General features: G+C 41.8%; 1 protein-coding gene and 1 long non-coding RNA gene across 4 annotated transcripts; one reads left to right on the top strand and one right to left on the bottom strand.

The window, feature by feature from the left end:
- Positions 1-575: 575 nt before the first annotated feature.
- Positions 576-13,033, top strand: LOC130175515 (uncharacterized). Its single transcript, XR_008828745.1, has 4 exons — positions 576-731; positions 2,892-3,058; positions 5,186-5,257; positions 12,955-13,033. It is a non-coding gene; the product is annotated as an uncharacterized LOC130175515 (long non-coding RNA).
- si:dkey-43k4.5 (potassium voltage-gated channel subfamily S member 2) lies at positions 5,469-18,043 on the bottom strand. 3 transcript variants are annotated; one of them, XM_056386039.1, is made up of 11 exons: positions 17,725-18,043; positions 17,520-17,620; positions 13,242-13,418; positions 13,032-13,165; positions 11,121-11,285; positions 10,865-11,036; positions 9,903-9,986; positions 9,650-9,811; positions 9,288-9,371; positions 8,119-8,211; positions 5,469-7,838 (listed from the first exon to the last, which is right to left on the bottom strand). In XM_056386039.1, exons 3-11 carry the CDS (start codon positions 13,410-13,412, stop codon positions 7,377-7,379), a joined length of 1,527 nt encoding a protein of 508 aa, XP_056242014.1. In that variant the 5' UTR covers positions 13,413-13,418; positions 17,520-17,620; positions 17,725-18,043; the 3' UTR covers positions 5,469-7,376. The 3 variants fall into 3 exon arrangements, with proteins under 3 accessions (XP_056242014.1, XP_056242007.1, XP_056241999.1); XM_056386032.1 differs by lacking the exon at positions 17,520-17,620; XM_056386024.1 differs by lacking the exons at positions 17,520-17,620; positions 17,725-18,043 and having other exon boundaries at positions 13,242-14,284.
- Positions 18,044-18,081: the final 38 nt, after the last annotated feature.

The raw sequence follows: 18,081 nt of genomic DNA, 5'->3' as shown, positions 1-18,081 counted from the left end.
TTAATCCGGCGATGAAAGTCCCCAACATATGCACTATTACCTCTTATTTGATCAAATTACAGCGAGCAGCTGATGTAGGAAATCACTGAGCCTATTAAAATAAAACTTTATCTGTGAGCACTTTTTTACTTTTTTTTTTTGTGATGTTTGTTGATAATAAGAAAATGATAAAATATTACTGATCCTAGTCAAATAAAGACTGAACAGTTTCACTGCATCACAACAGCCTTGGAAACGTGATAAGAAACCCTCACAATGATAAGCAGCAGGAGGTTATTATTAGATATATTTTGCTTCTTGATCTTAAACGATGTAATCATGATATATTTAATGTTTTCACTAATAATTAATCATTTAATCCATTAAGTGTAGTTGTCTGCTCAAACACTGTAATTTCACAACCGTAATGTGTCTCAATTCTCATACTTTAATATAAAATTGAGTGTAAAACGATGAACCCTTGTCTCAGCGGTCGCCATCTTGGCTACGTAAGGGAAGAGGAGGGACCACCAACGTATTTTCAAACGTCGTCGGCGCCAATGGCGGCCAATAATTTCCATGTCGCGTGACTCAAAAGAACATACACTCTGATTGCTTGGATCTGGCCCTTGAGTGCAGTTTCGACCCTGCCAGATGTGTTTATTGTTTATTGGCAGACACAGGAAAGTAAAACGGTCATTTTCAAGTCAAGTGAGAAAAGCAGGCGACATGTGTTGCGATCATCATTTCCGGTGAGTACGCAACGGCCATGTTTGACCCGAGACATCACACAGTGTCTGAATTCACACATTACTGTCTGTGAGTATACTTTGTTCATAGTGTAGTAGATGTGAGATAGACAACAAACAGTCTTCAGATATATGCTTAAATTCATTCGTTGCACAAAGCGGTTTAGTTCTTGACTATACTAAATCCATAGAGTAAACCGGGCTGTGGTCCAATGAATTCTGGGTAAATTAAGATTTTTTCAAAATAAAATTAAAAATGGCCGACCGCTCAGCCCCGTTTACCCTCAGCAGGAAATGTTTGTCTGTTGGAAGAATTTAACAGTTACAACGACGTTTTACATGGAAAATTCAGCGAAGAGTTAAACAATGAAAAGAAAAATGGCCGCGGGCTCCAAAACAATGTTAGCAAACCACAATTTATGAGCCTTTTTTTGTTGTTGGGTGCTGGTTAGCGCAGGTGTCTGGTTGTTACCATGGTAACATTGGTCTCAGGCTGGGGGTAAAGTTTCTAATGTTTTTGGCTTAAAATGAGTCAGTCTTTATTTTTATGAAACAGTCTTAGTATATCACACACTGCAGACCTAGATATATATATATATATATATATATATATATTGGTCTGTCCCCACATGCTCTCTGTCAGATTTGTGTCTCTTTTGATCTGTTTTTTATTTCGCCTCAGCCTGACCCTTTATGTTTTGTTTGCCTTCTTGGATTTTTGTATGCTTGTTATTTTTTCCCAAGTGAAGACTCTTTACTTTTACATCCTCCTCCTGAGTCGAGCTCTGGGGTTGTTGTTCTGGGAGCCGTGCTGTCTTCATCATCATCATCATCAGTCCTGACTGGAGGACAGAGCGACTCGGCTCACTGTCGGTTAGATTTCCTGAAAGCTTCTCCTGTCCCATCGTATCCGTCACTAAACACTGAAACTTCTGAGGCACAGCTCGTTCCCTTCCCCTCATCTCTTCTCCGTGTCCAGAGTTCTGTCTGCCAAAATAGCAGAAATTAATTTTTAATCAGCCGGACACGAATCTGATCTCTGTCTCCTTCACAGTGACTGTGGGTGTGCTGTTGCTCTCAGCCCAAACAGAGACACAGATGTGTGTGTGTGTGTGTGTGTGTGTGTGTGTGTGTGTGTGTGTGTGTGTGTGTGTGTGTGTGTGTGTGTGTGTGTGTGTGTGTGTGTGTGTGTGGTCAGTAAAAATAGACTTTTTTGCTGTGTATTTTAAATGAAGACTTGGATTTATTGTAATTCATTCTGCATTGAGACATAATTCAATAAAAAGGCTCAGTTATTCCTTCATGCATCATCGAGCTGCTGCAGCTGTCTGGTCTGGAGATTTATCAAACTGAACACTCAATAGCTCTAAGGAGTGTGAGGACAGTTTATCTTTTCTATTCACTTTTTATTTGCATAAAATCCTAAACATTACTGAAATATCAGCTGAGGCGGAAATGATGAATTGATGACGGTGTTTAAAGAGACTGAGGTCAGAGTTCAGATATCACTGACACACCTGTCCTGGAAACCACCTGTACTCTTGAGAACACTCTTCCTCTACACTGAAAACCAAACTCGAAATGATTCTTACTCTTTAGTAACTCTAACTTCTCAGTATTTATTATTGTTATTATTAGTATTATTATTATCATTATGTACCACACTTGTAATAAGTAAATAAAGGTGCATAACGAATGCTGAGTACTGAAAGTAAAAACCACAAACCAGGACAGGAGATCTTCAGTTTCCCCCCCGCCAACATCTGGTTACTAAGTTTCAAAGTTAGACAGTGGTGATCCAACAAACACACGAGTCACCAGATCAACCAGCGGTGACATCATTAGGATTACAAGTTAGAGTTAAAATAACATTCATGTAAATTTATTTAATTTTAGTTCAAGTTCGACACAGTTCCTCATTAAAACACACAAAGAAGAGAAAACGTGCACATCTGTCCAGGGAGGTAAAACAGATGTTGATATGCTTTGACTTTGCAGCTGAATCTCAACAGAAACATGTTTTTATTTTTCCCACATACTTCTGTCTGTCATTGTTAAAGAGCCAAACACTGAGCTGAGTGTCGGGGCAGGGAAACTTCACAGGAAGTCTTTTCAGACCATCATAAAAACATCAGCGTCTTCCTCACTTTCCCTCTCCGACAGATAACGGAGCTCTCGGTCCTGACTCGTCGTGGCAGAGCATCAAACTGTGTTAGCATCATCCTCTCTCCTCTTTGAGGCTCGGACCAACATCCATCAGCTCGGCTCCACGGCCTCTTCCTGCAGTCGCCACAGGTGTGAGCTGTGGAGGAATCACCTGCAGTTAAAGGGTCAGTTCAGAAAACAAAACTAAAGTATTACTTACACCCAGTTGTATCGACCCACACAGATTTCCTTAGATTTCTTTGTACGACCACAAACGTTCTCGTGGAAAACCGTCCACTCTCTAAAGGCGATACTGGGTGAACTGGAACTGCGGGTCACAGACTGGTGGATACTGGCCGACTTCACATAAAAACTCAGGGTGTTTTGACTCAGTTAGATCTGCAGTTTGGTGACCAGTTAGTAAGATTTACTCAAGTGCTGTACTTAAATACAAATTTGAGGTACTTGTACTGTATTTGAGCGTTTCTATTTTACTCCACTTCTCCGCTAGTTTAATTCGAGAGCTATAGTTACTAGATACTTTTTACTTATTAAAGTAAACCGGCGGATCTGAACCGTTTTATCTTGTGACTCGTTGAAACCAGGTCTGGTTGTGCCTCCATGTTTCAGATGTCTGAGGGATGTTGGGATGATTTATACTGGTTCATAGTTCTGGGTTGTTTGCAGTACTATGAACACACTGTTGTTTTACTCGCGCTGGTGCAAGAATACTTCAAGGAGTTTTATTCACAGCTGGTTGAGTAACTTTGACCCAGCTGCTCGTTCATGCATCGTCAAACTGTTAGGATCCTTCATGTGTTCATGTTGTGTTCATGTGTTCATGTTGTGTTCATGTGTTCATGTTGTGTTCATGTGTTCATGTTGTGTTCATGTGTTCATGTTGTGTTCATGTGTTCACGTTGTGTTCACGTTGTGTTCACGTGTTCATGTTGTGTTCATGTGTTCACGTTGTGTTCACGTTGTGTTCACGTGTTCATGTTGTGTTCACGTTGTGTTCATGTTGTGTTCATGTGTTCATGTTGTGTTCATGTGTTCATGTTGTGTTCACGTTGTGTTCATGTGTTCATGTTGTGTTCACGTTGTGTTCATGTGTTCATGTTGTGTTCATGTGTTCATGTTGTGTTCATGTGTTCATGTTGTGTTCACGTTGTGTTCATGTGTTCATGTTGTGTTCACGTTGTGTTCATGTGTTCATGTTGTGTTCACGTTGTGTTCATGTGTTCATGTTGTGTTCACGTTGTGTTCATGTTGTGTTCATGTGTTCACGTTGTGTTCACGTTGTGTTCACGTGTTCATGTTGTGTTCATGTGTTCACGTTGTGTTCACGTTGTGTTCACGTTGTGTTCACGTTGTGTTCACGTTGTGTTCACGTGTTCATGTTGTGTTCACGTTGTGTTCATGTTGTGTTCATGTGTTCATGTTGTGTTCATGTGTTCACGTTGTGTTCACGTTGTGTTCACGTTGTGTTCACGTTGTGTTCACGTGTTCATGTTGTGTTCATGTGTTCATGTTGTGTTCACGTTGTGTTCACGTTGTGTTCATGTTGTGTTCACGTGTTCATGTTGTGTTCACGTTGTGTTCACGTTGTGTTCATGTTGTGTTCATGTTGTGTTCACGTTGTGTTCACGTTGTGTTCACGTTGTGTTCACGTTGTGTTCACGTGTTCATGTGTTCATGTTGTGTTCACGTTGTGTTCACGTTGTGTTCACGTTGTGTTCACGTGTTCATGTTGTGTTCATGTGTTCATGTTGTGTTCACGTTGTGTTCACGTTGTGTTCACGTGTTCATGTTGTGTTCACGTGTTCACGTTGTGTTCACGTTGTGTTCATGTTGTGTTCATGTGTTCATGTTGTGTTCACGTGTTCATGTTGTGTTCATGTGTTCATGTGTTCATGTTGTGTTCACGTGTTCATGTGTTCATGTTGTGTTCACGTGTTCATGTTGTGTTCATGTGTTCATGTTGTGTTCATGTGTTCATGTTGTGTTCATGTGTTCATGTTGTGTTCATGTTGTGTTCAAGTGTTCACGTTGTGTTCACGTTGTGTTCATGGTGGATTTGATGGTTGATATTAAATGTCTCTCTGGATCGTGTCACTCAGCATCAGAAACGTCACTTTTTAAATTATAAACAGAATATAGTTGATGGTGAGACGGTCCAACACTTCCTGTCATTATAACCGGCTCAACACCAGGGAAGAAACCGTGCTTCAGAAACCTCCGTTGTCACGTATATATTATTTAAATGTTACTACAACACTGTGTATTATGCTCCAGCTGTTTCGCTGCTGCAGGTGAGAGAAGGTCCTGCTTCACATCCAGCTGCAGGAGAGGACGAGGCCTCAGACCCAGGGAGCAGACCTCAGGTCAGTTAGTGACGAGCAGCCTGAGTTTCTACTTTTGACACTTTCAGTACGTTTTACTGATGATGCTTCTTTACTATAGATTTTAAATGCATGAGCTCGTCTTCCACCACTGATATGGATCATAAATAAAGCGGCAACACAAATTCTATATATAAAACATTATTTCGACTCTGTCGCTGATTTAAAATCAACTGACACACAAACACAAAACTCTTGTTCTTTTTTTTTATTTTAGAAACATGCACTTTTTTATCTTTCACCTTTTATTTTGCTTCATGTCGTTTCCAGCTTGTTTTTCATTAACATTTTCTTTTTTAAAAACACATTAGACTTGAAATGAACCAGATCCAGAGGCAAAGATAGAAGAGGAAACAAGGACAACGTAGAGTCCAGTCGAGGAGTAAAGGAAAGTGACAGAAAGAGAGGAAGGGAGACGCTCAGCAGTTTCCTGTCTCCTCTGTCTGCAGCATCATCCATGATATTAAATGACACTTTGACAGATGTGATCCACTCTCCAGTGACGCAGCCGTCACACTGAACCCGTCCAGATGTTTCATGTGTTTTTTTGTGGCTCAAACTGAACAGGATTCACTCTTTATAGAAACAGAAGAAACTCGAATCTTTAAGGATTTGGTTTTTCTGCTTGTGTTTGTCGACGGCTGCAGTTACAGAGAAACCTGAAGGTCAGTGCGTCACGTTGGAGCTGATGAAGGCGATAAGTTTGTCAGTTGCTCCAGACAAAAATATCTCGACAACTGTTGGATGGATTGTTAGAAAATTCACGGTTTCAAGAGGAATGATGAATTTTTATGGATTTGAGTGAAATGTCTGAACAACTATTGGATTAATTGAGATTTGTCTCAGACCTTCATGTTCCTTCAGGATTAACTGAACGTTAATGATAATCCTGCGTCGCTGCTGCTGCTACACGTCTCTCACTGCGGCAGTGAAATACTTTAATGTCCCCTGTGACGGTTCTTCACATTTACAAGAGACTCAAACCTTTTAGCTTAGCTTAGCACAAAGACTGTAAACAGAGGGAAACAGTTAGCCTGGTTCTGTCTGAAGGAAACAGAAACCATCTCCCTCTGTTCCCAGCAAGATCAGAAGCCGAGAAACTCACAAATGATTTTTTATCTCGTTATCTCAAGAAAACAGAGCTTGTCATCCCGAGATAACGAGACGTTATCAGGAGAATGACACTAATACACTTAATCGTAGTAACACTCCTCCTTAGCAACAACCCTTAGTAACTCGTTAGCTGATGAGGTCTGATCTGATAATGATCTTGTATGAAAAGACACCGTGTGATTTTTGCCCTTGATTGAAATATTCTCTGATGATCAATGTGTCGTCATGACATTTTCACTTTATTGCACTAGACGTTTCCATCTGCATCTGATCTCTGACTAACAAATTAATTATCATGAGAAAACAAGCTTTGAAATCTCGAGATAACGATGTAATTATCCCGTTAACTCGGGATAACAACAGACCGGTGATAATGTTTTGTTACCTCGGGATAATGAGCTTTGTTTTCTCGACATAACGGGATAAAAAATCATTTGTGAGTACGGCCTTTCTTCTTCTCTGACTACGTCCCAGAGTAACAAAGAAAATAATAATATTTCCCAAAAATGTTGAACTTTCACTTTTAATATCTTTTCTTTCTACTTCTTCTTCCACAGAAGGCTCCACAGTTTGTCGTGATATGTTTTTATTGAGTTTCTTTCACTGCAGCGTGCGGCTTCACTTCACTTCTCTAAATCTGACCTTTGCTTTTGGTTACATGTTTTTTTTCTTTCATTCTTCACATCCATGTTTTTAGAAACTCGTCTGTGAACGAACCTCCAGCCTGAAACAGACCAACAAACCACAGCCTGTCATGGAAGATCTAAAGTTTTATCATTTACAGAGCGAACTTTAATCATTCAGAAGCATCTGAAACACGTGATTTATCCTCCTCCATGTTTGTTTGAGCGGATGCAGAGATTAATGACAGTGAGCGGTCAGAGAGCGACAGAAGATTCAGGTCAGAACCGAACACGTGAAACTTCACATGGTTTCATGTGTTCCTGATGATCTGAGTCTGAGCAGCTTTAATCTCCAGCTGATGACATCACAGATGATGCAGCTCCTTCTTCCTCCGTATCGAAGCGTAGGACGAATGCTCCACGTAGCTGTAATTTATTACACCTCCGTCATCTTCATAATCTATATCGTCCTCCTCGATATCATCGATATCATCCAGATCATCATCATCATCGTCCAGACACCGGCTGTCCCCGTCTGACCCCTCCTCCTCGTCCTCCTCCGGCTCGTTCTCGCAGCTCATCCTCATCTTCCTGCGGTTGTTGTTCCTCACCGACGCCTCCAGAGCTTTCTGTTTCCGGTAGAAGTGGGAGAACTTATTGAAGATGATGGTGATGGGCAGCGCCACCACCAGAGTGCCGCCTAAAATGCAGCCACTGGCCGCCAGCTTCCCGGCCACCGTGACGGGCACCACGTCCCCGTAACCGACCGTGGTCATGCTCACCGTCCCCCACCACCAGCAGGCCGGGATGGTGTCCAGACCCACGTCCTGGAGGAAGACGCACAGAGGCGCTTTACTTTTATGTTTTTTATGCATCAACAAAAACATTTCAACCAAATTAAAAAGGTCATGTGACATTTCTGTGACAAACTTTGAACAACACAAGATCAAAAATCCAATGATGTGAAAGAAAAATGAGAAAACGAGTAGAACAAGAAAACAAAACCTCTCTGGCTGAAATAAGAATCAAAGAATTAAAAAACTCATTCAGATAAAACATTAATATAAACCCCAGAGTGTAAAAACACAGAGTCTCTGATGGTTTCACCTCTTCATATTCAGCGGTGTAAGCGATCCCAGAGAAGACGGACACGCCCACAGCCAGGTACAGCAGCAGGATGCCGACCTCACGGTAACTGTGCTGCAGAAACAAGATGGAGGAAGCTTGTTAGAAACGCTAAGAGTCTCCAGAGTCGGGAACATTCAGAGCTGCTCAGGTGAACGTACCACCGTCAGGTCCTTGTTGTAATTACAACAGGAAAGAAAGAACATGAAACGCTGCAGATGAATCTGTCATGAGATAAAGAGCAAATATCTGTGACCTCAGTTGGTTTGTAGGAAAAACATGTTGGGAATCACTTTGTTTGGAGAAGAGAAGAGACAGTATTTCAGATTGTGCCATTCGATTAGAGCTAATGGTCATCTGTTTATTCTGTGATGCCTCAGCACTGATAAAATATTGTTAGTGTCACAGCAACGAAAAAATCCACCATTAGAGAAACTGAAGAGTTCAAACATTAAAGTAAATCATGATCTCAGGAGCCGGTTCCTTAAAAACAGTCAAATACATTTACTGAAACCCGAGTCCAGAGTCCGAGTCCTGTGGTTTAAACTAATGTCTTGTGTTGAGGGTTTTTACATCAGATGAGAGACAAGCCGTCAGTGTTTCCCTCCTCACGCTGACCTGAACCCGTCAACAAGTGACAGTGCGTTCATAATGGCGTCCGTGTCATGTTGTACTGCTACAGGATACTGTGTATGTCATGTGACAGCAGGCAGGTGTAATGAAACCATGTAGATCAGTGACGTGTCGCTGGTTTGATCCCTGCTCGTCCAGGTTAAAGTGAAACATGACGTCAAATGTAAACGTGTAATTAAACAAAATATCACTCTTACAGATGGATGACTTCACGTGTCACCGTCACCGCTGTCGTTTAAACTCCTGAGGAACCTTAAAGCGTCTTTCAGTCCAAATCAAAGCTGCACATTGAAGCTTGTTACATCACAGCTCAGTGTTTCTGTGTCCACAGACACTTAAAGTCCCAGACTGTGTGAAACGTTTCAGCTCAGACCAACATCGGCTCACAACCCATCGACCTCAGAAAGGAGGAGGTGAAGCAGAGCGTCACAAACGAGTCAATCACGTTGTTTTTATTTTCCTTTTTTGAGGTTTTGACGCAGAAAAGTTGAGAGTGAGGAGACGGACGACCGACTCACCCGTAGTGTCGCTCCCAGTGACCGGAGGCCTGTCGAGTGTCGGGCCAACTTCAGGACTCTGAAGATCCTCATCAGCCTGAAGACCTGAGAGGAGAGAGACGAGCGGCTGTGACTCCCTGAAAGTTCATTTTCTTTATCATGGATCCTACATGAATGTAGAAACAGTTTGAGTTATTTTATTTCTCTAATCTTGTGAAATAATGGAAGTTTAGAGGAGAAACGTCGTGGTGTATTTCCCTCTGAAATGTCGAGAAGTTAAATTATAAAGTAGTAAATAAACACTCGATCAATACTTGAGTTAAGTGCTTCAAACTGGCGCCTGATACAGGACCCAAACTCTGCTCCTGTGTCAGAGGTTAAACCTGAATGAGGCGTCCCAGGTCTCCCAGCTCAGACTCTGATCCCACCAGCAGGTCGAAGATCAGGGTGATGTAGATGGGAACCACCGACACCATGTCAATGATGTTCAGCGGGTGGTGAAAGAACTTCTTCCTGTTCGGCGCGAGCAGCAGTCGAGTCACCACCTCAGAGAGAAACGGAAAATAACTGAGCGTTTGTTTTCTTGTTTCTGTTTTCACTCACTCGTCTGTTCTCTCCACGTGTTCACCGCCTCACCTCGAAGGTGAACCAGCAGCTGCAGAACACCTCCAGGGCCTGCATGGTGGGGTCCTCCACCAGCTTCCCCTCAGAGTCAAACGTCTGAAAGAGAAGAAGAGGAACGTTGGTGATCGCAGCGTTTTCAATGGTACGTTTAGTTTTTAACCATATTTTCCTCTTTTCTCAGCAGACGCCCAGAGACTCTCCTCACAGCTGGTGTTAAACATCTGGGATGACTGAGCTGTAATTCTCTGCTTCAATAATCAACCATCAAGGATTTAGATAGAAAACACTGAGCAGTAGGAGTTCCCTCATCAGCTGCTACGACCAGGTCTGAGTTAGTTTTCCTCATCACAAGTTGACGTGACTTTGTTTGAGACAGTCAGATCGACAGTGTGTGATCGTGTTCTCCTTCCCTGAGACATTAACTTCCTCTTTCTGATGGGATGAATGCACCTCTCACCGAGCTCTTACCGGCTTTTACCTCCAAGTGTGAATCTGGATAAATACGACACGAGTTCAGCTTCAGTTTAATGTTTCCCTGGAAATAGTTGTCCATGAGTTTGAGATGTTTTGGGACAGGACCCGTCGTCCCGTCGATTCAGCCATTAGCAGTTCCTCTTCGCAGAGCCAGCGTGGATGTACGGAGAAATATCACTGGATACTGTGACACTGAAGGAAACTTTAAAATGTGATGATTCTCTGGCAAGTTGTGAATCTATAAGAAGGTTTTTCTCTGATTTCTCTCTGGATTTATGAACATTTATTTGTGATGGACGTGTCCTCAGAGTGTAATTCACACTGAATCTACGTGCATCATGTCTGTGAGTTATGAGCCTAAAACAACAAGACAAATACAATAAATAACTTCTTTTGTTTTTAAAGTACCAGCATGCACCTCTTCCTTTCACCTCTCACAGAGTCTTTGCCTCAAAAAGCTTGAAAACCTCTGATCCAAACTACTTCCCCGACTGACTGACCTGATACTCGGGGATGCTGTTGATGCACATGGTGGCGATGGATGTGAGCACCACGCCGATGGAGATCAGGCTGAACAGCTTGCTGGGGATGGAGTATCCCGGGTTCTCCAGCGTCAGCCACAGGCACTTCCTGATGTTCCCGTAACGCACTTCCTGGAAGTGCTGCATGTCTCTGAGGACAGATGGAGACGGCGAGTGACCGACTGACGGAGGAGGAGAGATGAGACACTGCTCGTTCCTCTACAGATGGTTTTACCTGTTTAAGTCTGATATCTCGTCCACAGACGTGTCGATGCTGCTGACGTCGCTCTCGTCGTCCCAGCTGCGGTGGCGGCTGCTCTCCAGCTTGCGGTCGTGGTAACGGTAACTGCAGCAACTGTCCAGGAAGAACTCATTGATGCCCCAGTACTCTATCTCCTGACTGCGGGAAACAGACGTCAGAGCAGGTTCATCTGTGTCTCAACAACACTTTAAATAACGAGATGACGAGTGACACTGACGGTACGACGTCTGTCGGAAAGTGCAGATTCACATTCCCTCCTATCCACACCTGTGGAAGAGGCTCCTCCCACCTCATAGAGGGCGGGATGAGGACTTCCTCCTCCTCTCTCTACAGACTCTAGAGTCCTGGTGTGTGTTTGTATCTTCAGTGTAAATAGCATTTCCTTCTTTCTTCATTGGGATTATTATTATGGAATATTATAAATAGATATGAAAGTTGATCGATATCGTTTAATCTGCTGTTAATCATGAAGTAAGGCTAATTATTATTTGTCTTGTGATGTTGTTTTAGCATCGTGCAAATCCACATTAAATAAACAGTCAATAAACCGAAGAACTGATTATAACCTTTGTTGGTGGTTTGTGGCTCCAGTTAGAAGCTCAAGTCCCCAACAACAACCTGCACCGAACTCCAGCCAAAGTCCCGTCAAAATTATCACAGAAAAAAGCTTTTTTAGACGTGGATCTGTAAAGTTGTTGTTTATCTGTTTCTGGCGTTTTGGCTAAAACCGTCGGTTTCCTGTGTCAAAGGACAGATTTTAAAATCCTGCTACTCGTCTACGAAGCACTAAATGGTCTCTGATGTAGTCGTACGATACGAAGCATCCAGACCCCTCAGCTCCGTCTGGGAACAGCTTTATTCATGTTTCTCTGCTCAAACTTTAAATCAGGACTTAAAACTTCACACTTTGCTGCAGCTGACACTTTTTTAATCTGGTGCCTTTCATCACTCAGCACTTCTTTTAAAATGGTGTCCTCAGTTTGAACCTGATTTTATGCAATCTTGATCTTATTTAAATATTTTTATATATTGAAATAGTTTGTTTTTAAATGCTATTTAAATGTGATCTGAATGTGTTATTGTTACTGTGTTTCCATGACTCTGTGAAGCAGCTATAGTTGTGTCTGGATGCTTCTGTATAAATCAACCTGTCGTCTGTTACGGAAGATTTTCATGTCGATTCTCTTTAAACATGACGAGCTCGTTAAAGTCGGACACTGAGGCAGGAGGAGACGGAGCTGTTCAGATCCTTTAATGTGAATACTAAGCTGGGGGGGGGGGGGTGACAGAAAACTGCCATTATGGACAACCACTCTCATCCCGCCACAGGCCTCAAAGCGCCGTGGAGGCGCCACAGTCTCAGACTGAGTCCATCAACCTCAACAAAGACGGCACAACCACCTAATTATCTATTTATTCTCTTGTTTTTATAATGTATATAGTATCTTTTTATTTTAGATTCGGTTTTTATTCTTATTTTATTTTCTTCATACATTTTCCTCTCGTGCTGTGATTCTTCTGTACGGCTGCGTCGAGCTTCAATTTCCTCCTTCTTCTTCTTCTCTCTCTGTGTGTTTGAGTAAATCTGAATCCGGCGGGAACTGACGACTCTGCTACTGACAAAAACCCCCACACAGAGATCCTAACTTTGATGGCAGGTAACCCATGAAGACTTTACAGACACTGTGACGACTTTATTCCCACCTGATCTGAGCAGGAAGGTTGTTTTACACATAAGAACTGTCAGAGTATTTATGGATCATGTTTGTATGAAAGCAGATTCACTCATTCAGCTTTTTTGTTACAGCTACTTCCTGTTTGTCTGTGCGGCGGGAGGACGGTGTTCAACATTAGAGAGGGACGAGCGGACGAAGACGGACTGACCTGAAGGAGAAGACGCACAGCTCCTCCATGATGTGAAGTTTGCCGGTCTGGTAGAAGTGGAGGACGTACGGGAAGAGGCCGGGATTCCTATCAAAATAAAACTCCTTCTGCTGCACGTCATAGTCATCGCACACCTACAGGAAGGAGGAAGAGAGGAAGGGATGTTTTATAATGTCTGAAGGCAAATTAATGTCCCCCCCCCCGACCCACCTGCAGTATATCCTCCTCTGAGTCACAGGCCAGCAGCTTTCCCAGTCTGGTGTCTGGGAACTTCTTCAGCGTGCTGGAGCAGAGGCTCCTCTTCAGACCGCCGACGTTCACGTGGACCAGACCCTCGTCAGAGTCCTGGTGGACCCAGCTGGGCAGACTCTCCTTCACCATGGTTACCTGGTGACACAGTGGAGGCGGCATGAAATGTAATCATTTTTTACGGCATATTTGCTTTGATTTGATTGTGGAGACAGACAGGAAGACACAAGGTACAGGTGTGACCAGGTGAGCTGCTGGTGTGTCCAGAGTGATCCTTCTGAGGTTTGTACTGGTTTTAAAGAATTAGCAGGTCGATGGAGGAAGTCGACGGAGGTGACTGTAGCTGTGACTGAAAATCTAAAGAGGCACTTTGTTGATTTTTATACAGTTCCAAAAAAGCCAAAGGAGGAGCATCTTCCAAATTACTTTTTTATTTTTATTTCTAAATATTTGTATCGGGGCATTTTGTGCATTTATTGGATGTTAAATGAGGAGCTAATATGAGGCTTCGACAGTGTCAATGAGAATCTGCTGACGTCACTGTGTTTTCAGAAAGAAAACAAGGAGAAACTGACTAGATTTTTGTGGCTAAAGGTCAAAGGTCGAGGTCATGGTGACCTCACAAAACATGATTGTACTGTATCTCATTCAAAGACAAGAGCAGGGAACACATTTAGTCTGATTTAAAAGTTAAACTGTGATTTCAGATTCATGTCGTCAGTAGCAACAAATGAGTTTATAGTTCTGATGACGGACTAACGCAGCTGCTTGAGTCTTTGTGTGGCATTTGTTGACGATCACAAAAATTAAAAAAAAAAACACCAAATCTTCTATTTTATTATTGTTGTGAACATTTTGACACTGAACATAGTTTTAGTGGAACATACGTTTTGAATCAGTGGATGTGATTCTCTCTCTCTCTCTCTCTCTCTCTCCTCGAGCTTTGAGCTTCTTTTTGTAATGTAGGCACTCTGCTTTCATCTGCTCTGCTAAATGCACCAGACAGCCACACTCTAATTTGATGTACCAGACGTTTTAATGTTAAACTAAAAAAACATAATGTGTATTGGTCGAGAGCCAAAAGGCGTTTACTCGACTTCAGGTCCTCACAGACTGAACAGAAGTCCAGGTTTGGACTGTGAATGTGCAACAACACGGATCCAGAGTTCTGCTCAAAAATACTTCACATACATTATGATTTATCTCTATTAATATGAAAACTAATTTCTCTCCATGTGATCAAGTTAAAAAAAACAAACAAACTCAGAAGCAGCCAAAACAGAAACTGACTCCCACACATGCTCATCCACTGTACTCCCAGAGCAAACGCCCACACAGCGTGTACAGGCTTCCACAATAAAAATTACACTATGAAATCACTCAACAGATGAATAAAAGTTCACACTGAACTTTAAAACTGTAGGAAGATTTTCATACATTGAAAAATATTCTGCCTCAAATGTTCCCACTGTTGCCTCGAACATGTTCGATGTTAAAAATAACTGCCAGGAAACATGAGCCCGTCCAGTTCAGTTGGCAGCAAGTGAAGTTTCAGGTTTTGGAGATGATTTCTGGATCTTTTGTTTTTCCTGAGTGAAGCCTCCTGCTGCAGATACCCAGACATCAGCACCAGCTGTTCCACATGTAGCTCGCTCTCAGGGCGGAGGATGTCCATCCGTTTGGGAGCAGCACTAAGTGCCTGGCTTCAGGTAAAGTGTTGCTATAATGTCATGTAATAATGTTACGTAGTCTCTGATTGCATGGTGAAGGAAATGGCCTGAGGAATCACAGACAGGTGTTAACCTAATGTGGACTTAATGGTGTTTTAACCAGGGCACTCTGACTTCATCTGTCTCTGTCTGAGGTGTAATCAGGTTTCTCTCTCTGTGTCTTCAGGTCGGTGATTCCTGGTCACATGACCTGGATACAGTAGAGATCTGTCTTCATCCGTCTGCAGCAGGATTGTGTGAATTGGAACGTGGGTTGTGAGTGTGTATGGAAGCATGTTCACATTATAAATGCCAGCGGTGGATAGAAACCAAGTTACTGTGTTTAAATGCAATTTAAAGATACTTGTACTTCACTGGAGTATTTCCATTTTATGCTACTTTACACTTTTATTCCACCACATTCCTGAGGCAAATATTTTCTCTTTTATATCACTAAGTTAATCAGAATCAGAATCGGGTTTATTTCATATCTTATTTTATAAGTAGGTTTTTAACATAAAAGGAATTTGTGTAGTTGTTTTGGTGCTTAATGATAAACATAGTAAGAAAAGAAATATAAACAAAGATAAAACAAGCAGGAAATATAAAGAGAAACATTTAATTGTGAACTGAAATTACAAACAACATAAGGCAAAACAACGTGCACCGAGACACCGAGGCAGCCATCTTGAATCAAAATACCCATAATTACTAGTTCCTTTGAAAGACCATATCGTATATGTTTAACACATTTTATTAACTTTATGTTCATTTTTCTGCTTATGTTCTTATCTGGATTTATATTTCTAGACTTTTACTTTAGCAGAGGATTTACTGCATCTATTATAGAGGTAACTGCACACAGTGCGGCGCTGCTGCTACGACTCACTGTGGATTGTTTACTTGCTGCTGATGTTGAAGTCATTTTCTAATGTGCAACTTTAGTTTCCACACAACTGTGCATGTGAATAATGATGTGTGCAATATCATAACTGATCTCAGTGGTGGAAGCTGAGTCATGGACAGCTTGACAACCATCTATACAGATAGATCCCAGGATTAGCCACAACGCCATGAATTTTGACAGGGATGCTAAATGCTAGTCAAGCTAGCTTCCAGAGACAACATGGACGAATCACTTTTAGGTCGATACGTCGAACAGTTTATTCACTATCCAGTTACAGATCAACATGATCTCATAGCTGGACTAAAACACCAATATAACCCTTTACAGTAATATTAGATTAATACAATAAAAAAAAGATTATGGCTTATGTAAACCAGTCATGGAGGAAGCATTCATCTCCTTCACTTAAATAAAACTAGTAAAACCGCAGTATAAAAATAATCCATTTAGAAAAAACATCTCCAACTTCTTTCTGTTTTTGTTCTCATTTTAATTTGGACTACAACTCCCAGCCACTATTAGACAAACACTCAAACTTCTGGAGTAAGAATCCATTGATTATTTAGTTGATGCAGGTTCAGTCTCCATATGGTGCAGCAGTCACACGAAGCACGTGCACTCCAGCACCGGGGAGAAGTCACTCTGCCTCCCTGACAGTCGGCTGGTGGTAAGTAACCATGACACAAAGGCCTGTCGTTAACCGGTGACAGTATATCGCTGTTAAAGTTACAATGCACCAGTAAAAGAGGAAAAGAAGATCACACCCAGGAAACACTGCACATTAAAAAACCTTTTATAAAAGAGCTTTTTAAATATGAATGAACTCATTATGTGTGTTGGCTGTACCGACGCACTATTTACCTTCTGGGGAGAAAAAGCTGAATCGAAAACAAAACCATGTTTATGTAAGAAGATAATGTAAGACCAAAGGTGTGTGCTTGTCAGCTTTCAGAGCTTTCAGCCACATCCCATGGTCTTCATGCCTTCTACACCTTTGAGTTTAAACTGGGATCAGCTCAGTTTTATGGAGCTTAAAGTCTTGACTGACTGTTTGTTTTTAGTTTATTTATTTACTTATTGACTTATTTAATAGGGACATTGCAATTTAACTTAGTATAAAACAAGACATGAAACTAATGTGTTGTACAAAGAGTTTTTAGCTGTTACTAATTCTTAAATAAAATAATTAAAACAGTCAATAGCAAAAACAACACAAAACAAATCCTACAATTAGCTAAAAATATAGACAAGGACAGCACAACAGCTGCTCTGCAGGGATTTGCTTTTCATAAAGAAATTGAACATTTGAAATTATAGAGTATAATATCGGTTTAGTTTAGTTCCAACGATCTGAGGTAAAAAATAAAAACATTGCTGTTGATTACCTGGTCCACAGGTAACCAAACAAAGGCGGGAAAGTGAATAATATGTTAAATTCCGATTTTTTCTAACAACAGAAATGTCAAAACATTGTGTGACTCTCTGTGTGTGTGTCTATAATTACATGTAGGGCCCATGCTGAGTCTCAGGGGAGCCGCTGTGGAGCACATACAGAAATAAAGTTGATCTATAATTCAGCACAAGGAAGCAGCAGCTTGAAATCACAGCGGCGGAAAAACGCACCTGCGGTAACAAACCGCCTCCAACGCGTTCAGGCCGTGACACCAACCAGTGCGATGAAACAACACAATGCAGCTTCACATGCAGGGAGACTGGACTACGAGCTGTCAATTAGAACAATTCATTAATCAATTATTTATAACCGCTGCAGGCTTTAGTGTCCCCGCAGGAAATAACAAAAAGTTTAATTTCTTTAATTGATACTCACGTGTGAGTTTAGTCGCGACACTCCCTCATCACCGGATCATCGTCCTCCACTGATGTCACACTCACCCCATGATGCGCTGATAAGTTTCACACTTTTACGGCTGGAAATGACAAAAGTGTCGAACACGAATCGTCCGATGTTGGAAAAAAAAAAAAAGACAAAAATATTCTCCTGGTCAAACTTTCAGGACACGCTTCCCTCTGAGTCCGCGGCAGACTCGGCTGTGGACACGCAGGTTTCCTCCATCTGAACCACCCGTTACTCCCAGAGGCGGTTCTTCGGCTTTTTCCGTCACATTCCGGAACAGGATCGAGATTTCCGATGTTCTCCGATCGAGAAATACCTTTAATGTACTGT

This window comes from Seriola aureovittata, chromosome 2 (genome assembly GCF_021018895.1).
Source record: "Seriola aureovittata isolate HTS-2021-v1 ecotype China chromosome 2, ASM2101889v1, whole genome shotgun sequence".
Classification (NCBI taxonomy): Eukaryota; Metazoa; Chordata; class Actinopteri; order Carangiformes; family Carangidae; genus Seriola; species Seriola aureovittata.
Note: the sequence above shows the minus strand (reverse complement) of the source record. Positions and strands in the feature narration are given on the sequence as shown.